The 19,626-nt window shown below is 52.0% G+C and overlaps 1 protein-coding gene across 2 annotated transcripts in view; it reads left to right on the top strand.

Annotated features, from left to right (window-relative positions):
* The first annotated feature begins 950 nt into the window (after positions 1-950).
* Positions 951-19,626, top strand: part of gcn1 (GCN1 activator of EIF2AK4) — a 30,353-nt gene continuing 11,677 nt past the window's right edge. The window contains exons 1-38 of one of the 2 annotated variants that reach the window (XM_036526357.1): positions 951-975; positions 2,259-2,361; positions 2,648-2,711; positions 3,278-3,409; positions 3,622-3,730; positions 4,244-4,342; positions 4,663-4,797; positions 5,104-5,172; positions 5,261-5,369; positions 5,999-6,073; positions 6,214-6,342; positions 6,592-6,642; positions 7,277-7,375; positions 7,649-7,822; positions 7,934-8,086; positions 8,280-8,372; positions 8,468-8,543; positions 8,934-9,093; positions 9,464-9,653; positions 9,955-10,079; positions 10,305-10,483; positions 10,760-10,853; positions 10,980-11,093; positions 11,377-11,575; positions 11,950-12,099; positions 12,625-12,806; positions 12,904-12,984; positions 13,245-13,388; positions 13,718-13,842; positions 14,322-14,511; positions 15,069-15,139; positions 16,253-16,418; positions 16,789-16,983; positions 17,481-17,727; positions 18,105-18,226; positions 18,395-18,509; positions 18,737-18,916; positions 19,265-19,485. In XM_036526357.1, the coding sequence (XP_036382250.1) occupies positions 958-975; positions 2,259-2,361; positions 2,648-2,711; positions 3,278-3,409; positions 3,622-3,730; positions 4,244-4,342; positions 4,663-4,797; positions 5,104-5,172; positions 5,261-5,369; positions 5,999-6,073; positions 6,214-6,342; positions 6,592-6,642; positions 7,277-7,375; positions 7,649-7,822; positions 7,934-8,086; positions 8,280-8,372; positions 8,468-8,543; positions 8,934-9,093; positions 9,464-9,653; positions 9,955-10,079; positions 10,305-10,483; positions 10,760-10,853; positions 10,980-11,093; positions 11,377-11,575; positions 11,950-12,099; positions 12,625-12,806; positions 12,904-12,984; positions 13,245-13,388; positions 13,718-13,842; positions 14,322-14,511; positions 15,069-15,139; positions 16,253-16,418; positions 16,789-16,983; positions 17,481-17,727; positions 18,105-18,226; positions 18,395-18,509; positions 18,737-18,916; positions 19,265-19,485 (4,938 nt within the window). In that variant the 5' untranslated portion in view covers positions 951-957. Of the gene's footprint in view, positions 976-2,258; positions 2,362-2,647; positions 2,712-3,277; positions 3,410-3,621; positions 3,731-4,243; positions 4,343-4,662; positions 4,798-5,103; positions 5,173-5,260; positions 5,370-5,998; positions 6,074-6,213; positions 6,343-6,591; positions 6,643-7,276; positions 7,376-7,648; positions 7,823-7,933; positions 8,087-8,279; positions 8,373-8,467; positions 8,544-8,933; positions 9,094-9,463; positions 9,654-9,954; positions 10,080-10,301; positions 10,484-10,759; positions 10,854-10,979; positions 11,094-11,376; positions 11,576-11,949; positions 12,100-12,624; positions 12,807-12,903; positions 12,985-13,244; positions 13,389-13,717; positions 13,843-14,321; positions 14,512-15,068; positions 15,140-16,252; positions 16,419-16,788; positions 16,984-17,480; positions 17,728-18,104; positions 18,227-18,394; positions 18,510-18,736; positions 18,917-19,264; positions 19,486-19,626 lie in introns of both variants that reach the window. The other variant, XM_036526356.1, reaches the window with a different exon arrangement.

The raw sequence follows: 19,626 nt of genomic DNA, 5'->3' as shown, positions 1-19,626 counted from the left end.
CCAAACAATAAGGGCATGCTCTGGTGTTGAGAGTGGCGACTGATTTGCTTTGTCACAATACGACACTGGTTTGTGGCTCTTAAGGGCATGCTTGATTCAAACATAGACACTGCGTAGTAGTTAAGGCTAAGCATATACCCTGGAAGTTGTAGGTTTCATTCTCAGATTGAGTACTGCAGTTCAACTTGAGCCTAGATTAAGGTACTTAATCTAAATTACAATAAATACCTGGTAGTACAGTTGGTGCTGTGTGGAGGAAGGGCAAACTGTGATCATACTGGACAAGCTAGGCTGCACTGATTCTCAATCCTGCGCATGTTTTCCATCTCTCACTGCTCTACCTACCTGACCAAACACATCAGTGGCACTTTTGATTAGCTGAACGCACCTGATTTAATAAAGAGCATGTTAATTATTTCAATCAGGTGTGTTTGGAGCAAGGATAGGCTGAAGATATGCAGGACAGGGGGGCTCCAGGAGTAGGACTGAGAAACACTGAGCTAGCAAATGCACAGGTTATGTGTCCCTGTAACAGGTTATGCACATCTGGAAAGTTCATACGTGAGATGACCTATCACTCGCTGCATTATCTTAAAGCAGTTTGCGTAGTGTTCACTTATGAGAAAAACATGTTTACATCGCCCCCTTCCAAGCTTCCGAGCTTTGTGCTTTTAAAACATTTTCATCGGTTTCGGACACTTCGTACGAAGGAAGGACCTTCGTTGTAATTCGCATTAGAGTGGATAAAAATGATGACACGTGATCGTTCCCATGTCTTCCTGAATGTTTAGTTTTATTAAATGAACGCATTTACCACAGAAAGGTCAAACCTGGGTTTAACAGCTTTTAAAAACGCCTAGCTCACGGTCGGCCCACATGATACATGTCACCACGTGGTGATATTGCAATGCCCCGGAAGAGACAGCGAAAAATCCTTCCCAGATCGACACCGGCAAGATGGCAGCGGACACGCAGGTCTGTGTGTGGCTCAACTTTAAAATGGTGTTTTCTCTGCTAGATTGAATGCCGCAACATCACGGAGAATAATCTTTACCCTCCCATAAGAAAAAATAACGGCAGCCAGATAACGATCGACTGTTAACTATAGTCTATACAGTAAACCGCGAAATGAGGCGAAATTGAACGAAACTTGTTCGCTTGGGGTTAGATAGTTAGCTACCTGGCTAGCTAGCAAAAGAGTGAAAGCAAGGGAGGCAGTGCCATATTTTCATTACTAACATTTTACGTGAAACACCTGAATTTGCTCTGAAGGCTGGGAAAAATGTTTTTTTCCAAAAGACGCAAAGACTTTTTCCTCAGCCAGCTTGCTGAATTTCATTTCGACGGTAGCTAGTCTAGCTAACCAGCTGCAGTAGCCATCTAGCAAAGGGACTGTTACCATGTTTGCTAGCTTGCTAACGTGTCATTTAACTAGCTAGCAAAGTAGTCAGTACTGATAGCAGTCGTAGCTAAGCAACGGGTCAAGTTGCATAAGTGCAACTAGGCATTTAAGTTTGAACGGCTCTTTCCGTTTTCGTGAAATAATTTGTTGTAGTGCCACACAATGATTTGGAGTTAACCTTTTCTCTTCAGCTTGGTTCCTAGCAAAGTTTGGATAGCTTAGTTAGTTGACGAGCTTATCCAGCCAGTGAGCCGAAGAGACCTTCAGTCGTGTTGTTGTGGTGCTTCAGCATAGGCTGTGCCGCCAGTGAAAGAAAGTCTGTTTATTTGCTGTAGAACTTTTGATTGGTGATTACAGGTAATTTTAAGTAATCAGACCACATCTGTCAAGTTAACCACATCTGCCCCATTCACATTCATACAGGTATATTGTCATCTAGTCAGCGAGCATGCTAGCAGGTTAGGTAGCTAGCCAAGTGTCTCACTAACTGTTGACTAGCTAACTTTAGCTATTTAGATGTTGACCAGGTTATCATCTCTAGGCTGCCTCAAATCACCGACAACGTGACGTATCAGATTTTGGTATTGAAACTTAGCTCTGTGTGTGTGTGTTTTTATAACCCATTAATTAATTTAAAGCATGTTTAATAAAGTAAGATTGATTGGATTTTTTTTACTGGAAATATGAGATGAAATTCACAGTATTTCCTTTCAGTGTTTTAAAGAGGGGATTTCTGTTCAATTGCAGGAACTGGATACAAAGCCCCGAATGACACGTGTCGTTGTATATCCGTTTACGTGCGTATACATGCCTTTCTGTTGGCGCTGAACTGCATGCATCTCTCTGCCCCGTCCAGGTTTCAGAAACCTTGAAGAGATTCGCTGTGAAGGTGACAACAGCCAGCGTGAGAGAGCGGAGAGAGGTCCTAGGAGAGCTAAAAGAATGTGTCAGCGGCAAAGGTGAGAAGTTACCCGGGATTACGCTTCCAGTCCTTCAAAGTGTGATAGACCTCATACCCAAATAACGCTAGAAAATGCCTTTTGTATTCCTGTCATCTGAAAACGTTCCGCAAACGAGTGTTACACATGTTCGTTTTTGAGAAACTCTCATCATTTGCATGCCTAGCATCACACGGATTGGCCCTCCAGGTTCTTTACTTGTTATTGTGAGATGTAACTGGAGGGGATGTCTAGTTCTCGCAGTCTGTGGCTTGTGGGTTCATTGATGTTTGTTCTTTGATTGTAGAGCTGCCAGAGCCAGCCATCAAGGGTCTGTGCAAGCTCTTCTGTCTCACCCTTCACAGATACAGGTCAGTGGGCAGCGCTGTCCCCCAGAGTTTTTTTTTTTTTTGTTTCTGTTGTCCTGAATTGATCTCCACCCCCTTGCTTGTCCTTTTTCTCTGACTCTGTGTATGTTCACTGAGCCTCGACCTGTTAATGTACACAGTCGTGTGTTTGTATTTGAAAGTGATGATGATCTTTGTTGTTGCTGAGTGTCTGAGTGTAATTGTATCCCCACTCAGTGACACAGCAGTTTTCCAGTTATGGTGCTCTGTTTGTTTTGACTGGCTGGGGGAGCTCAAGCTATTTCAGAATTGAATTGGATTCATTTGTCGATTTCAAGCTGTGTGCTGTTGCGAAAAGAGCATAATCTCAGTTGGAAGGTAATGGCTGCCCAAAGTAGAGCAGCTGTACTTTTTTGCTGTTATTACCAAAGCAGTGATATTTACGCGGAACCCTTGCTTGGCAGACGACCCTCATAAAAGCCACATTATGTCACTGTCGGCTTTTCATTAAAAACCTCGTTAAAGGCGATGCTGTTTTGCTCATTCCTCGTGTGTCACCTCGGATGCTCCGTTTCCCGGTTGTGTCTCAGGGATGCGGCCTCCCGCCGGGCTGTGCTGTCCGTTATTGGCCTCCTGGCGGATTCTCAGCCCGTCGTCACAGCAACCAGCCTCCTACACTGCCTTCTCAATAGCGGAGTCATCAGCAAGAGTGGGTTACCCAGGTACGTGCGGCAGGGGGAAGGAACAGTACTCTGATGTTGCCCTTTTTTCCCCCTCTCATAGATGTGTGGTGGTGTTTTTTTGTTACGGGAAAAATGCTTATGATGTGTCGTGTCATGTTTAGCTGAATCAAGTCTTGTTTTTGGATCGTCTTTACCAAAACTTAACCCTTAACCCCCCCCTTTACCATCTGTCTCCTCTCTGCTGCATGCAGTAAGAGTACAGGGGCCGCTGCATCCATGGCCATGTCCTGGACCTGCCTCCTGGCCCGCACTGTGTTCCCCACCCCAGAGAAGAGAGAGGGACCCGTCTGGAAGAAACTGGTGAGGGGTTGGCCTGTATTGTGGCGATGTGCTTTAAAGTGGTCATGGTACTTTTGTCACTGGCCAATTCAGTTTTGCCCCATCAATCAAGTATTGACAAGCAATGTTTAATGCTATCATCAACATATAGTTTGCCGTGTAGCAAAATAAATGAAATTAAAGGGGCAACAGTGTAGCGTAGTAGTCAAGAGCACTGCTTAAAACCGAAATGTTCCTGGTTTAGTTCCACACCAGGGCACTGTTGCTGTACCCTTGGGCAAGGTACCTAACCCAGAATTACCTCAGTAAATCTCTAGCTGTATAAATGAGTAATATGGAAAAATTGTAACCTATATAAGTCTCTCTGGATAAGAGTGTTTTCTAAATGCCAATAATGTAAGTAAAGGAGTTCTGTGCTTGTTTCAAAATGAGCGCTTGAGGGGGTCTCGGGGACGGCATGATGATGAGCAAGCATGCCAGTTGGTAACAGGAGACGAGGGTTTCGCTTTAGCTCCCTCTCTCTGTCTTTGGCAGGTGGAGGTCCAGAGTCTGCTGCTGGCGGAGGTGGTGGGCGGAGCCCAACGCAATGCCGTCAAATCAGTCCTCAAGAACCTCAGTCAGCTGTGGAAGGAGGTGAGTGGGCGGGGCAGCGTGATTTGGGCGGGGCAGCGCGGTTTGGGCAGGCCAGCAGAACGGGCAGTCTGTACCGATGGGAAACCTACTGCTGCTCCCTCGTCTTTACTGCAAGAGTGGGTCCATGCTGTCCAATGCCTCTGCCTGGCTTGTATGGGGGGGGGGGGCTTAGTAAGTGGGAGTGGGCATCCCAGCATCCCAGCAGTCTTTGCTGTCCAGTAGTGAGTTCTCCAATCAGGTGGGATTGGGGGGTGTAGAAACACTGCCAGCCTACTCTCTGGATCTGCAGTTAATGTGGAACGGTGCCTTTTTTTCCACAGAACCCGGGCCTGGCGGATCAGTACATGAGCACCCTGCTCAGTTTGGATCAGAACCCCAGCTCACTGGCCCTGCTGGGAGTGTGTGTGGACTTCTGTACATCGCAAAAAGACACGGCCACCATTGAGAAACACAAGGTTGGTGTACTGAAGGCAGGGCACAACCTTCTGTTTACACACACGCACACGCACACGCACACACACGCACACTAACACACACTCACTAATATGCATAGATGCTGACACACACACAGACTAATACACACGTGTGTTCTAACTTGCATGTGTGCATTGACGCACACACACTACCACACCTACTCTTACATGCTACATGCATGCATACATAAATATAAATAGATACACAGTAGCACACACGTGTACTGACACTTACTCTCAAAAATACACAGATCCTATGTTGTAATATTTCCTCTGCACTGTCCTCAGGGTGCTCTGCTGGACCTGTACCTAAAGACTGTCTTAATGAGCAAGAGCAGACCGCACCAGCACATCCTGGTGAGTATCCCCGGATCGGCACGGGGAGGGATCAGCGTCCGGTGTGAGGTGCCGCGGGAGTTTATGTGCCGTTGGTGTGTGTCCGCAGGAGAGGAGCAGCTCTGTTCTGCGGCACGTCTCCCACTCCGAGTTCAAGGAGCAGCTGCTGCCCGCCCTGCAGAAGGCCATGCTGCGCAGCCCGGAGAACTGCATGCAGAGTGAGACACACGTACACGTATACATACACGCACACGCACACGTACACGTACACATACACATACACACGTACATACACATATACACACACACATACACACATATACATACACACACACATACACACAGACACACACACGTACACGTATACACACACACACACACACACACGTACACACATATACACACGTACACATATACATACACGCACACGTACACGTACACATACACATACACACATACATACACATATACACACACACACACACACACACACACACACACACACACATACACGTACACACACACATACACGTACACACACACATACACGTACACACACACACAGACACGTACACATACACAGACACACGTACACACACGTACACACACACACACATACACACACATACATATACACACACACACACACACACACACACACTTGAACACAATCAGCATGCAAGCCTAAGCGATACAGGAGTTTCCATTGTACACACATTGGTACCTACATTGGTGTGTATGTGTGAACTGTGTACATTTTAACTGTTTTACATGCTTCATCCCACCATGATGGGTTCTGAATGATGGATGAATGATCTCTCTCTTTCTCTTGCTCTCTCTCCCTCAGCCATTTCCTGCCTTCTGGCCGCCGTGACCCTTGACCTCAGTCAGTATGCCATGGATATTGGGAAGGGCATCGCCAGTAAGTCTGACGTCACCAATACAGAAATGAGTCCACGTTGGTGTGTGTGTGTGTGTGTGTGTGTGTGTGTGTGTGTGTGTGTGTGTGTGTGTGTGTGTGTGGGATTAGTCTGAGTGACCTGCCTGCTTGCTGTGTTTCAGGCCAGCTGAAGGCCAACAACCCTCAGCTGATGGAGCAGGCTGTGCAGGCCTTGCAGAACCTGGCCCAGCAGTGCAGTGACCCGAGCGCCGTGCAGGACGTCGTCACGCACCTCTTCAACATCCTCGGAGGTCAGAGGTCACGCCTCCCGGACCATGGTTTTAGGGTGGCTGAATTTCGCTACAGGACACACAGAGTAACACCAGAGTCTGACCTTTGACCCCCCTGCTTTGGGACGCACATACCTGATAGGTCCATCCCACAGAGGTTTTGTCCAATAAATTGTTGAAAGTTTTACAAAACAACCACACGGCACAGCTGCATCACGCCTTGTTGAGATGCGGGTCTCACCCTCTGCTTGATGTTGTTTCCCGGTGCAGGTTCAGAGGGGAAACTCACAGTCTTTGCTCAGAAGATCAGCGTCCTGTCAGGTACAGTGGCCTTTTTTTTTCCACTGCCCTCATCCCTTGAGCCTGTGGTGTATTTACGTATTTGGCAGACGGTCTTATCCCAGACAGCTTACAAGGCCATCGTGGTGAGGTACGTTTAAAAACATGTTACAGGAACAGTGAAAACTGAAAGATCATAGGCACAGAGTAGCTGGTAATTCAGGAGTAGCTGGTTGAACATCAAGCTGCCAAACAGCAAAACAGTAACTGTTGTAGCGTCCACATGGTGAATATGTACATAGAGCCTAGTACATTACATTACATTGTTGTAATTTAGCAGATGTTCTTATCCAGAGCGACTTTCATACGTTACAATGTAATGCATTTATACAGGTGAATATGTACTGAGTGAACTGTGGGTTAAGTACCTTGCCAAGGGTACAACAGCAGTGCCTCAGTGAGGAATAGAACCAGCAACCTCCTAATCACAAGCCCTGCACCTTACCAGTGCACTACTTTGCCACAAGTAAAGCAGTATAAGAGTATAAGAACAACAGCAGGATAGCTTTATCCTACTGTTTGCATGGTGGTAGACAGATGGTGACCTAAAGTTTGTTAGTGGAACATTCTCTGCCTGCTACCTGTGTGTAGTTACCTGGCGGTTGTTCCTCTGCAGGGATTGGCAGCTGCAGTCACCATGCTGTGTCAGGATCGTCCAGTCAGACGCTCAGCTCCGCCATCACAGTGCTCTTCATCCCTTACCTGCAGCAGGAAGGTACCGCCCACCTGTCCGTGTTTCAGTCTCTCCCTCTCACACGCCCTTCCTTTCTCTCTGCAAAACCCGGCTCTCTCCGTTATTGTGCCCGGGGTTATGCAGGTTCCGCCCAAGCCCATTGGCTAGGGCAGGTGTCCGTCACCACGAGGCCTAATCTTCCTCAGCTTTCCTCGTGGAGAGCAGCCGTCGCTTGGCTGTGATTGGGTGATTCTCCGGGCCCTTGGCTTTGCTCATTTTGGGGCTGTGTGTTTTTTTTCCCTGTCCCTCTCTCAGTGCACGAGGGCACCCTGGTGCACGCAGTGGGAGTCCTGTCCCAGTGGAGCGGGCGGCTCACTGTGGAGGTCCCTCGGCCCCTGCTGGACTGGCTGAAGAAGGCCTTCACCCTGAAGATATCCACCTCGCCTGTGCGCCACGCCTACCTCCAGGCCATGCTGGGGGCCTTCAGAGGTCAGTGCCTCGGCGTCTCTCCCGATTCATTCACAGCACTGCGTGTGTGTTCTAGCCTGATCTCAGATCAGCGTTACAGTGCGTGACCTCCTCCTCCTCCCCTCTCATCAGGTGACACTCTGGCACAGGCTGGCGAGCTCGTGCCCCTCCTCATACAGACAGTAGAGAAGGCAGCCGCTCAGAACTCCCAGCATGCCCTGCTCTCAGAGGGCATGGCTGCTGCCGTGATGCTGTGCCGGCTGTCTCTTCTGGACACGCAAACCGGTAGGTGACTGAGCGTTCAGGTTCAGGTCTTGTTCATGGGGACACTGTGAGGATCGCCCACCTGGGACTCCACCCTGCTGTTCTGCTTTCAAGCCCTGCTCCCTGAGCTTTGCTCTGCTTTGCCACTGCGGTGGTATTGAGGTGCAGAGTGTGTATGTGTATACTGTATGTATGATGTATATCCGGGTTACAGAGGCAAAGCTGGCTGGTTTCTGGAACCTGATACTGGATGAGAAGAAACCATTATTCACCACAGAGAAGTTCCTCTCACAGGCCAGTGAGGAAGGTGAGATGCTGTCAGACACACATGCACATGCACACGCACACACGCACACACAGTTCCTGAAGGGTGGATACTTCAATGGCTGCCTGTCTTTCCAGCCCTGTGTACAGTACTGCAGCTTTGTGAGAGACTCGTCTTGGACCATTCCCATAGGCTCACCAACTCCAAGTCCCAGTGAGTCTCTCTGTATTCTGTGATCCTGCTCATCTCACTGTCTCTCTGGCTCCGCCCATTTTATGCTCTGTCTGTTGCCCCTCCCATCTCAGGCTGTCTCCCTTTGTTCCTCTGCCCGTCTCTCTCTGTGTGGACCCGCCCACCTCACTGTCTCCCCATTTTGACCTGCCCATCTCAGTCTGGCCCCTCCCACCTCTCTGTCTCTCCCTGTGGACCCACCCACCTCAGTCTCGCCCCTCCCATCTCACACACTCTCCCTGTTAGCTTGCCCGTCTCTCGCTGTCTGCAGTCTGTTGCCATCTGTCTGTCCATCCATTCTGAACATGTGAGGTCGCATGTAAGGAAAAGCCACCTTGATTCACCTCGGTTCTCCTCCCTCCCGCCTCTCAGGATGTATCACCATGCCGTGGTGGTGGTGCTGCTGTCGCGGAGTTGGCGGGTCCGCAAACAGGCCCAGCTCACCGTCAAAAAACTGCTCTCTTCCCTGGGCGGCTCGAGCCTAGCCCTCGGCCTTCTGGGAGAGCTGCGGGTCGTCATCAACACGCATAAGGTGAGAGACGGATGCGGCGGGAGGTGGATTTCATGCCAAGGCCCACTGTGTGGCAACCTCATTTTGTCTCGGTGGTGTAAAAGCGCTTGAGCTTAAGGCGTATTCTGTTGGTCTGGCATCAAGCCCACTCCTATGAACAGGATTGCTTGGTGATAATTAAGATGCAGTGTAGCACTTCTGTGCAACAGCTGACAGTGTTTACAAGATTGAGTTCAGTGTAGATGCAGTTGAAACAGTCTTGACTTCTTATTTGTTGTATTGTATTTGTATTTGCCAGAACAAGTGGACCTCCGTGTAGAAGCAGTTGTTTGAATTAACCGCATGCACTCCCTAATCATGTCACTGTTTTTCTGCGCCCCCCTTTACCCAGGTGTTACCCCCAGAGCTGCTGCTGTCCGAGTCGGGGGAACTGACAGACCTGGGCCGCTCCTACACTCCCCCCCGCATCCTGAAGGAGGCGCTGTGTGTCATCTGCTCCGTGGCGGGCCAGCAGAACGACCCAGCCGAAGCCGAGCGCCTGGCCACCGAGGTCCTCATTGTGGCCCACCATCCCTCCATAGGTCAGTCTGCCCGTCTGTCTGCATCTGAGAGGTAATTTGGCATTGACACACAGATCGTCACTATACTGAAACCCTGTTCCTCTTCCCTTCTTTTCCTTTCTCTTCCCTCACTTCTCCCTTTCCCTGTTTTCCTCTCTGTCCTTCCTCTCCATGCCCTGTCTCTCTCATTCCTCTCCTGTCCTTTTTCCTCCTCTGTTAACCTTTCCTCTCTTGGTCCTTCCTGTACCTGCTCTTTCTCTCTAACACTCCTCTCCTCCTTTCTTCCTCCGTCTCTCCCTCTCCCTCTCTCCACCCTCTGCAGAAGCTGCTCGTTTGGGGCTGTGGCCGGTCCTGCTCTCACAGATGAACATCAACGCCGCCGACTTCATCGACAAACACCTGGACTCCATATTGCCCCGTCTGCTGGACAGCAACACTGACAACCAGGTCAGAGAGCTTACACGCACACGCACACACACACTCTAGATGAATGCATGGTCATGACATTAACTGTCAGGACAATAATGTAATGTAATGGAATGCCTTTTATTATAAATGGTCAACAGCTATGGCTAATGGCTGTAATGCCCTGTCATATTTAAGCCCTGTATGTGAGAATGAGCTGGCGTCGTTGCTGTGCTTTAGCAGTGCAATTCCCCCGGTGTCCAGCAGGCGGTGCGGAACGCGGTGGGCGCCCTGTCAGTGCTGTCCCCGGGGAAGCTGCTCCCGCGGGTGGTGGAGCACGTGACGGAGTGGCTGAGCAACCCGGCCCTGCAGCAGGTCACCCGCGAGGAGTACGCCATCATGCACACACCAGAGGGGGAGCTCTACGACAAGAGCATCATCCAGAGGTACTCGCTGACCTGAGTTCAGCTCGTGTGGGAGTGCAGAGTGTCAGCTGATCAGGGACCGGCAGAATGAGGACACAGTGCCGGGAGAGTGTAGTCCAGCAGAACAGGATGTAGCTGTAACACGAGGACGTGTGTGCAGTGTACGCACACACACCTTTGTTTGGTTTCTGTGTTGCTCGTAATTAACCTCCAGTTCATACAGCGTTAATCACTAATTGCGTCTGCCAAAACCAAGCTAAACAATGTCTTCTCCTCGCTCCTCCTCTCCCCCTGCAGCGCTCAGCAGGAGAGCGCCAAGATCGGCAACCTGAAGAGGGAGAACAAGGCCTACTCCTTCAAGGAGCAGATCATCGAGCTGGAGCTGCAGCAGGTGAGGCCGGGGGCCGGGGGCCAGGACTGGCGGCTGGGGCTGGCTCCACAGGGCTCTCAGTGGAAGGGGCTCCTGGAGAGGAGGGCCCAGTTAACCCCTGCGTGTCGGTGTGTGCGCCTTTTTCAGGAGATCAAGAAGAAGAAGGGCATTAAAGAGGAGGTGCAGCTGACCAGCAAGCAGAAGGAGCTGATGCAGAACCAGCTGGAGAAGGAGGCCGCCATTCGCAAGAGGCTGCAGGGGGTATGTGTGGACCCAGCAGGACACCGTACACAGCAGTGCAGTCTGACACCTACTGTACACACCATGACTTGCGCTCATTAACACCTTCATCTGTCTCACTCTGAATTTCGGAGCACAGTTCAAAACAGCATAATGTTAAGTCATTGGTAACTGAATTTTCACAGCCATGCCATACCTCTGCACCTTCCTAACCCTCCTACCCGAGACTACAGCTTAGAGATATCCGTGATTACAGATATGAATGCTGCTGTTGACTGGTCCCCCCTCGTCTCTCCCTCCTCAGCTGGACATGGAGCTGCAGTGTGCGGTTGGCCTGTTGGAGGCGGTGTTGAGCCGGAGGCCTCTGCACCTCTCCTGGCAGCTCCCGGGGGTCCTGCAGATCGGGATGCCCCTCCTGCACTCGCCCCTGGCCGCCCCCCGCCTGCGCCAGCTCTTCCTGGACATCGGGGTGTGCCTGATGCCCCAGGAGCTGCGCCACCTGGGTGTGTACGCAGAGCACCCCAAAATCTGAGCGTCTCTTTCTCTCACAGTCTGTCTCTCTGGTGCAGAATGGTTGTAATAACATCATCAATATTTAATAAAATCATCTATATTTAAACTGTACTGAGAAATTGGTTGGTGTCATGGCATCCTGGGCCACATTGACACCCAGTCATTTACAGGACACCCAGTGCTACTTGCATAGTGCAGTAATATGTATAGTATGTATACTAAAATCGTCCTTAACATGTTAAATGGTATAAAACGTTCCTATGAGCAATTGACATGCTACTACATGCACAACTACCATAGAGAGTTGCCACCAGTGGGTTCTGCTGTGTGACCCTGCCCCTCCCTCTCCCTGCCCGCGGCTCAGGTGTGCTGGTGGGACAGGTGACCCTGCGCCTGCTGAAGCCGGAGTGCCCCCTGGACGAGGCGTGGGGCCAGGAGGACCTGGGCGTGGCCACCCAGCGCACCATCCAGCTGCTGCACGCCCACACCGTCCCGCAGCGGGAGGGCAAGGCCGGTGAGTCGCACTGAGCGCGCTCGGCGATGATGTCAGCGGGCGGGAGGTGTGTGGCACGCTGCACTCCCCCGCATAGGAGGCGGGGTTTTGCTGTTAGAGGGACAGGGTTGTTGAGGAGTTTTGCTGTCAGAGAGGCGGGGTTTTGCTGTTAGAGGGACAGGGTTGTTGAGGAGTTTTGCTGTCAGAGAGGCGGGGTTTTGCTGTTAGAGGGGTGAGGTTTTGCTGTTAGAGGGACAGGGTTTGCTGTTAGAGGGGTGAGGTTTTGCTGTTACAGGGGCGGGGTTTTGCTGTTAGAGGGGCGGGGTTTTGCTGTTAGAGGGACAGGGTTGATGAGGAGTTTTGCTGTCAGAGAGGCGGGGTTTCGCTATTAGAGGGGCAGGGTTGTTGAGGAGTTTTGCTGTCAGAGAGGCGGGGTTTTGTTACAGGGGCGGGGTTTTGCTGTTACAGGGGCGGGGTTTTGCTGTTAGAGGGGCGGGGCTGTCGCTGCGTACGCTTCTCTCTGACACGCCTCTCCCCCCGCTGCAGACGTCTCGCGCCTCTCCGCCCCAGCCTTCTCCTTCTGCTTCCCGCTGCTGCACGCCGTGCTCAGCCAGCCGCCCGGCGCCAGCGAGGAGGCAGAGAGCATGCTGGTCCAGGCGCTGCAGGTGATCAACGAGCACGCCCAGCTCCGCTCCCAGGCTGACAACCCCGACCTGCTGGTGGACGAGGTACGAGTCCTGCTGCCCTCAGAGCTGACCTCTGACCTTAAGAGAAACTCTTTTGACTCCAGAGATAAACTTTGTCCCTCCGCTGTTTTGATATCAGAATGGCCCGGAACTACTTCCCCGTGTCAACATGCTGAAGCTCCTTACTAAGGTGATATCCACTGGCGCCCCCCGGCTGCAGGTATGGAAATGGAATTTTGCATGTATGATGTGCACAGTAGAGCACAGTTATGATTTATAAGTAGTAGTTAGGTGTTCCATCATACCTGAAGTAGTGTGCACAGTTAGTGACCTGTGTGTGTGTGTGTGTGTGTGTGTCTCTCTCTCTCTCTCTCTCTCTCTCTCTCTCTCTCTCTCTCTCTCTCTCTCTCTCTCTCTCTCTCTCTCTCTCTCTCTCTCTCTGTCTGCGTGTGTGCGCGTGCGTGCGGGCGCGCGTTGCAGGTGCTGGCCTCTCACTGCCTGACGTCAGTGTGTGCCAGCGCGGGAGGCGGGCAGGGCTGTGCTCTGGCGGAGCAGGCCGAGATCGACGTCCTGCTGCAGGCTCTGCTGTCCCCCTGCTTCTCTGTGCGGGACGCCGCCCTGAGGGTGAGTGCTGGGAGGGAGAGGGAGGGGGCCTGACAGGTCCTGTGTTTGTGCCGTGGCTGAACCTCTGCTCTCCCCCTTTTTCTCTCTGTCTCTCCCACTTTTTTTTTCTCTCTCTTTCTCTCCCTCCCTCCTCCCTCCCGCTCCCTCTCTCCCCCGTCTCTCACTCTCTCTCCCTCTCTCTCTCTCCCTCCCTCCCCCCTCTCTCCCTCTCTCCGTCTCTCTCTCCCTCTCTCTCCCTCCCTCCCTCCCTCCCTCTCTCCCTCTCTCCCTCTCCCTCTCCCTCTCCCCCCTCTCTCCCTCTCTCCCCCCTCTCTCCCTCTCTCTAACAGGGGCTGTTGGAGCTGGAGCTGGCCCTGCCCACAGACAGCGCAGAGGCCAGCGGGCTGAGCGTGCTGCGGAGGCTCTGGGTGGCACGTTTCGACGTGGAGGAGGAGGGCCGGGCGCTGGCCGAGAAGTGAGTGGCGAGGCCGTGCCCTCAATCAGTCACTCAGTCAGTCTGCCAGTCTGTTATTCAGTACTCTGCCCTTGGCAATCAGATCAGCGCTGTACAGTGCCCTATTTCCAGAGGGATAAAAAACTGAGACTTGCTAGGCAAAACTGTTAATCCCTCAACCCCTTCCCAACCTCCAGGCCATGAATGGACGGTCAGATATAGAATCTTTAAAATTGTATCTGGCATGTGTGGACTAGTGTTCTGGAATGGGGGTCGGGGAAGTGGAGGGGCACATGATGGAACTTCTACAGACCACAGCTTCTTTTCTTATCAAGAAAATCTGCTGTGAAATAAGACAGAGCAAGAGGCGTGCTGAAAACAGGGTGTGTTGTCTAGCACGTTTGCCTGACCGTGTGGAGGTGCAGTGCTGTAGGCGCCCTCCTGGGCAGTCCCCGGTGTGACCGCCGCTGACCGCGCGGTCGCTGTCCCGTCCCCCCCAGGCTGTGGGAGTCCCTGTGCCTGGAGCTGGTGCCGGACCTCTGCTCCCTGCTGATCGGGGACGTGACGCACCACGAGGAGGCGGTGCGCACGGCGGGGGCTGAGGCCCTGTCCAGCGCTGTCAGCCAGTACCGCGGCCAGGCGCCCGCCGTGCTCGGCCAGCTCACCGAGCTCTACCACCAGAAGCTCTACGTGAGTAACCCCGCCCCTGCCGCCACATCACAGCCGCCAGACCACTCACGCTCAGTGGCAAAACTGGCTCCGCACCAATCACACGCGCTCATCGGCAAAACAACAGGCCAAAATGGGCTGGAACGCCTTGTCTTTTCTGATTGCTTTATCAAAAAGTACACACAGGTTTAAAATATATATTTAAAAGATATTATTCAAGGATAATGTTTAAGTGTTTAAGGTGTTTAAGGTCAGTGTTTAAGGACAAGTTAAGGTTGTGTTAGGGAATCGTTGTTAAATACTGTGCTGTCATAAAGCAGAGTCCTTAATGCTCTCAATGCAATATTGTTGACTGGGTTTCTAATGTTGCTGAGTCCTTATGTGGCTTTTTGCTTGTGTTGTACTTGGCCTCACTTGTAAGTTGCTTTGGATAAAAGCATCTGCCAAATGAATGAGTCTGAATGTAAACTGGTGATGGGGGGTAGTTTCGCTCAGCTGGGCCTTGGTTTTCTGATGGGAAGTGATTGTGAGCATCTGAGCCTGTTTCTGATTGGCTGGTTGTCTGGTTGCCTTGGCAGAGACCCCCTCCTGTTCTGGACGCTCTGGGACGAGTCATTTCAGAAGCCCCGCCCGACCAATGGGAAGCCAGGTAAAGATGGCAACGCACAGCTGTAAAGCATAGGAGAGAAATGAAACTGCACGCTACAGAAACCAGAGGAAACGCTGGGATATTTCATCACTGAAATGCACAGCCTAGTACAGGGGTGTCCAAACCTCTCCTGGAGGGCCACTTGTCCTGCATGTTTTAGATCTCTCCCTGCTCCTACACAGCTGATTCAAATGATCAACTTGTTATGAACTCCTGAAGCTGCTGAATAACAAACTGATCATTTGAATCAGCTGTGTTGGAGCAGGGAGAGATCTAAAACATGCAGGACAAGTGGCCCTCCAGGAGAGGTTTGGACACCCCTGGCCTAGTAGGATGGCTAACAGACTCCTGCCTCCCAGGCTCCATGTTTCCTGGGTGATTACTCCTTCCTGTGTACACAAACAGCGTAGCTCCCTGAGTCACTTTGATTTTAACTCTTAATGAAATTCACGCAGGTTATTGGATTACAGGGAACAGAGAGTTCTTTAATTGGAATATGCTCAGCAGGAAGGTGTAAACACAGTTGTGTAATGCAGGATTCACAGAGCTGTGATTTCAGTGTGGAGCTCGTGACCTGTAATGCTGTTTGCCGTGCTGTGAAATAGCGCTGCACCTCACAAATAGCAGGTCCTGAGAGAGCCTTGTTCGGATTATTCATGCTCATAGTTGTCAGATGAATCCCACTAGAGCTTAAAAGCTTGTTTTGTCAGTTTAGAGTATTATTGCTTGCATATTCGTGCTTCCTTCAGAGCCTTTGACTAGGCTGAAACATTAAGCATAGAGAAATATATTCTTCTCAATCGTTACTTTTCTATCACTGACACAATTTAGGTGCTTTGTTTTTAAGCAGTGGCATAATTATTATAATTCGATCAGAACTACATTGTGCTTTTACAGTGTCCCTGTTTTAGATATCCTGGAAACATGACTTCTTGAATCAGTGTAGAGTAAATAAAGATGAAAAATGTATGTTTCAGTGCGCCTCAGTATGGGATGTTGCCACTGTCCTAGCTTATTAACCGTTTTGGAAAATGTGCCTTGCTGCTGGACTACTGTTGACTTCTGACCAGCTCCACGAGGGCCCGGGCACTAACACAGCTACTCTGTCCCCAGGTGTGGCATTGCCCTGGCCCTGAACAAGCTGTCGCAGTACCTGGATGAGTCCCAGGTCACACCCCTCTTCCTGTTCTTCGTCCCCGACGCGCTGAACGACCGCCACCCCGAGGTGCGGCGCTGCATGCTGGACGCTGCGCTGTCCGCCCTCAACACCCACGGCAAGGTATGACACGCCCCTCACCCAGTGCCCCGCCCCCTTTCACGGTGCCCCTCCCCTCCGTCCTGCATTGTGACCTCATTAAAGGACTGTGAGGACTGCTTGTCTCCAGTGTGAATGCTCCACTTCACCTGTACCAGTCTGGCAAAGTCAGCATTCGGACATGTGCTGGACATGTGAACGTACATGTACATTATTCACATTGCACATGTGCAGACTTTACATTTCTGATTGTTAAATGGACTTATTCTGTGACATGGACCTGCTTGTGGGTTTGGTGTGTGTGTGTGTAAGTGGATCTGTGTGTGCGGTCCTTGTGCTCCAGTAAGGCTTGTAGTACCATGGTCCCAGCAGCAGGTGGCGCTGTGTGTTTCAGGACAACGTGAGCTCCCTGCTGCCGGTGTTTGAGGAGTTCCTGAAGAACGCGCCGCAGGACGCCAGCTACGACTCCGTCCGCCAGAGCGTGGTCATTCTCATGGGCTCGCTGGCCAAGCACCTGGACAAGAGCGACCCCAAGGTCAAGCCCATCGTGGGCAAGCTCATCGCCGCCCTGTCCACACCCTCTCAGCAGGTACAAACCCCGCTCTCCGCCCACACGCTCAGCCACTCGCCCCTCTTCAGTCACCCGGGGATCAGTTTTCTCCCTCCTATTGGTCAGAATTTACATTACAATTCACATTACATTATTGTCATTTAGCTGATGCTCTTATCCAGAGTAATGTACATAGGTTACAATTTTACGTAGTATTCATTTATACAGCTAGATATTTGTGGAGGCAGCTTTTGGTTAGGTACCTTGCCTAAGGGTACAGCAGCAGTGCCCCAGTGGGGAATCGAACCGGCAACCTTTCGGTTACGAGCCCTGCTCATTACTTCTACGCCACACTGCCACCACTGCCACCAGAATGGACAGGCCTCTAGCGGGCCCTGCTGGTGCTGAGTTGGCAGATGTTTTTTTGGATGGGATCGATGACCCCTCTCCCTCTCTCTCCCCTCCCTCTCTCCCTCCCTCTCCCCCCTCCCCCTCTCCCTCCCTCCCTCTCCCCCCTCCCCCTCTCCCTCCCTCAGGTGCAGGAGTCCGTGGCCAGCTGCCTGCCCCCGCTGGTGCCGGCCATTAAGGAGGACGCGGGGGGCATGGTGCAGAACCTGCTGCTGCTGCTGCTGGAGAGCGACAAGTACGCCGAGCGCAAGGGCGCCGCGTACGGCCTGGCCGGCCTGGTGAAGGGCCTGGGCATCCTGGCCCTCAAGCAGCAGGACATCATGAGCACGCTGACCGACGCCATCCAGGACAAGAAGAACTTCCGCCGGAGAGAGGGTCAGACCCCCCCCCCCCGTCTGTTCATCTCTGTCCCTGTGTGACTGCTGGTGTCTGTTTCAGCGCCTGTTTGTCAGTGTCTGTTCGTGCTGGTGCCTTGGTGTCACGGTCCCTGTGGCTGTGTGTTCATTTTTTTTTGTCTGTCCTGTGAAAGGTCTCTGTCTGCTTCAGGGTTTCCTTCCCAGTCCGTGTGTGTAATGTTTGTCTGGGTTACTTGTGCAGGGTGTAAGGGCTGCTCTGTAGTGAGTGTGTCTGTGTGCATACATGCATGTGGTGTTTCCTGGTTAAAATGGCTGCGCTGCAGTGAGGGTGTGTGGTGTTTCCTGGTTAAAATGGCTGCGCTGCAGTGATGGTATGAGTGCTGTTTTTTCCTGTAGGTGCCCTCTTTGCCTTTGAGATGCTGTGCAACATGCTGGGGAAGCTGTTTGAGCCCTATGTGGTCCACGTCTTACCCCACCTGCTGCTCTGCTTCGGGGACGGCAACCAGTATGTCAGAGAGGTGAGGGTCCTACGTACACACATGCACATGCACACACAAGCACATTGACACGTGCATGCACTCACGCACTCTCTCACACACACACACACACGCGCGCACACAGTGTCACGCACCTGTGGACGGACAAACACACACACACACTCACCCCGGACACCCTCCCTCCCCCAGGCTGCTGACGACTGTGCCAAGGCCGTGATGAGGAACCTCAGTGCCCACGGGGTGAAGCTGGTGCTGCCCTCTCTGCTGGTGGCTCTGGAGGAAGAATCCTGGAGAACCAAAGCAGGTGAGAGGCCTTCACCACACCCTGTGCAACCTGGGCCAAGCACAGACAGGGGTTTGCACTAAGCATTCCAAACAAGAGCCATTTATAACAACCCTTCCTCTCTCTCTCTCCTTCTTTCCGTCCCTGTCTTCCCTGATGACGCTCTCCCTCCCTCCCTCTCTCCGCACCCCTCCATCATTCCTCTCTTCTCTCCCCCCTCCCCCCTCCTCCTCCCCTCCTCCCCCCAGGCTCGGTGGAGCTCCTGGGGGCCATGGCGTACTGCGCCCCCAAGCAGCTGTCATCCTGCCTGCCCAGCATCGTCCCCAAGCTGACCGAGGTGCTGACCGACTCCCACGTCAAGGTGCAGAAGGCTGGCCAGCAGGCCCTGCGGCAGATCGGCTCCGTCATCCGCAACCCGGAGATCCTGGGTGAGAGACAGCGCACTGCATGCTGGGAAATCAGAACAGCCCACAAGCAGAGTTTGGTCTTAATGTTGAGAGGCTTGTCCTGAGGAGCGTGCTTGCAGTTTAAGGGCAGGGGCTGTTCAGCTGTTCAGCTGTTCCGCTGTATGAACAAGGGAAAAGATTAATCGGATGAAAAGATGAATTGGGAGGGAATGAATTGTTTGTTGCAGTTGGGTGTCTGACCTAGTTGGATTTGAGTGTATTTTTTACCCCGCAGGCGAATGATGTCATGTAGTTAACAGGAAAGAATGTAAATAATATTAATAATGATAACAAACAGGAAGTGATCAGTGTTGTGTTTCCCCCCCCCAGCCATTACCCCCATCCTGCTGGACGCCCTCACCGACCCGTCCCGCAAGACGCACCACTGCCTCCAGACGCTGCTGGACACCAAGTTCGTGCACTTCATCGACGCCCCTTCCCTGGCCCTCATCATGCCCATCGTCCAGCGCGCCTTCCAGGACCGCTCCACCGACACCCGCAAGATGGCCGCCCAGATCATCGGCAACATGTACTCGCTCACCGACCAGAAGGTGCAGCCCCCCCTTCCTCCCGCTCCTTTAACACAGGGACTCCGCTGTGCAGACGGAGGGGCACTGAAAACACATCAGCGTGATGGAAGCGTTTAGAGTGTATTGGACTGACTACATTAAATTACATTACATTACTGGCAT

This window comes from Megalops cyprinoides, chromosome 4 (genome assembly GCF_013368585.1).
Source record: "Megalops cyprinoides isolate fMegCyp1 chromosome 4, fMegCyp1.pri, whole genome shotgun sequence".
In the NCBI taxonomy this organism is placed as follows: domain Eukaryota; kingdom Metazoa; phylum Chordata; class Actinopteri; order Elopiformes; family Megalopidae; genus Megalops; species Megalops cyprinoides.
The sequence above is the reverse complement of the archived record's forward strand: the minus strand, read 5'-3'. Positions and strand labels throughout refer to the sequence as shown.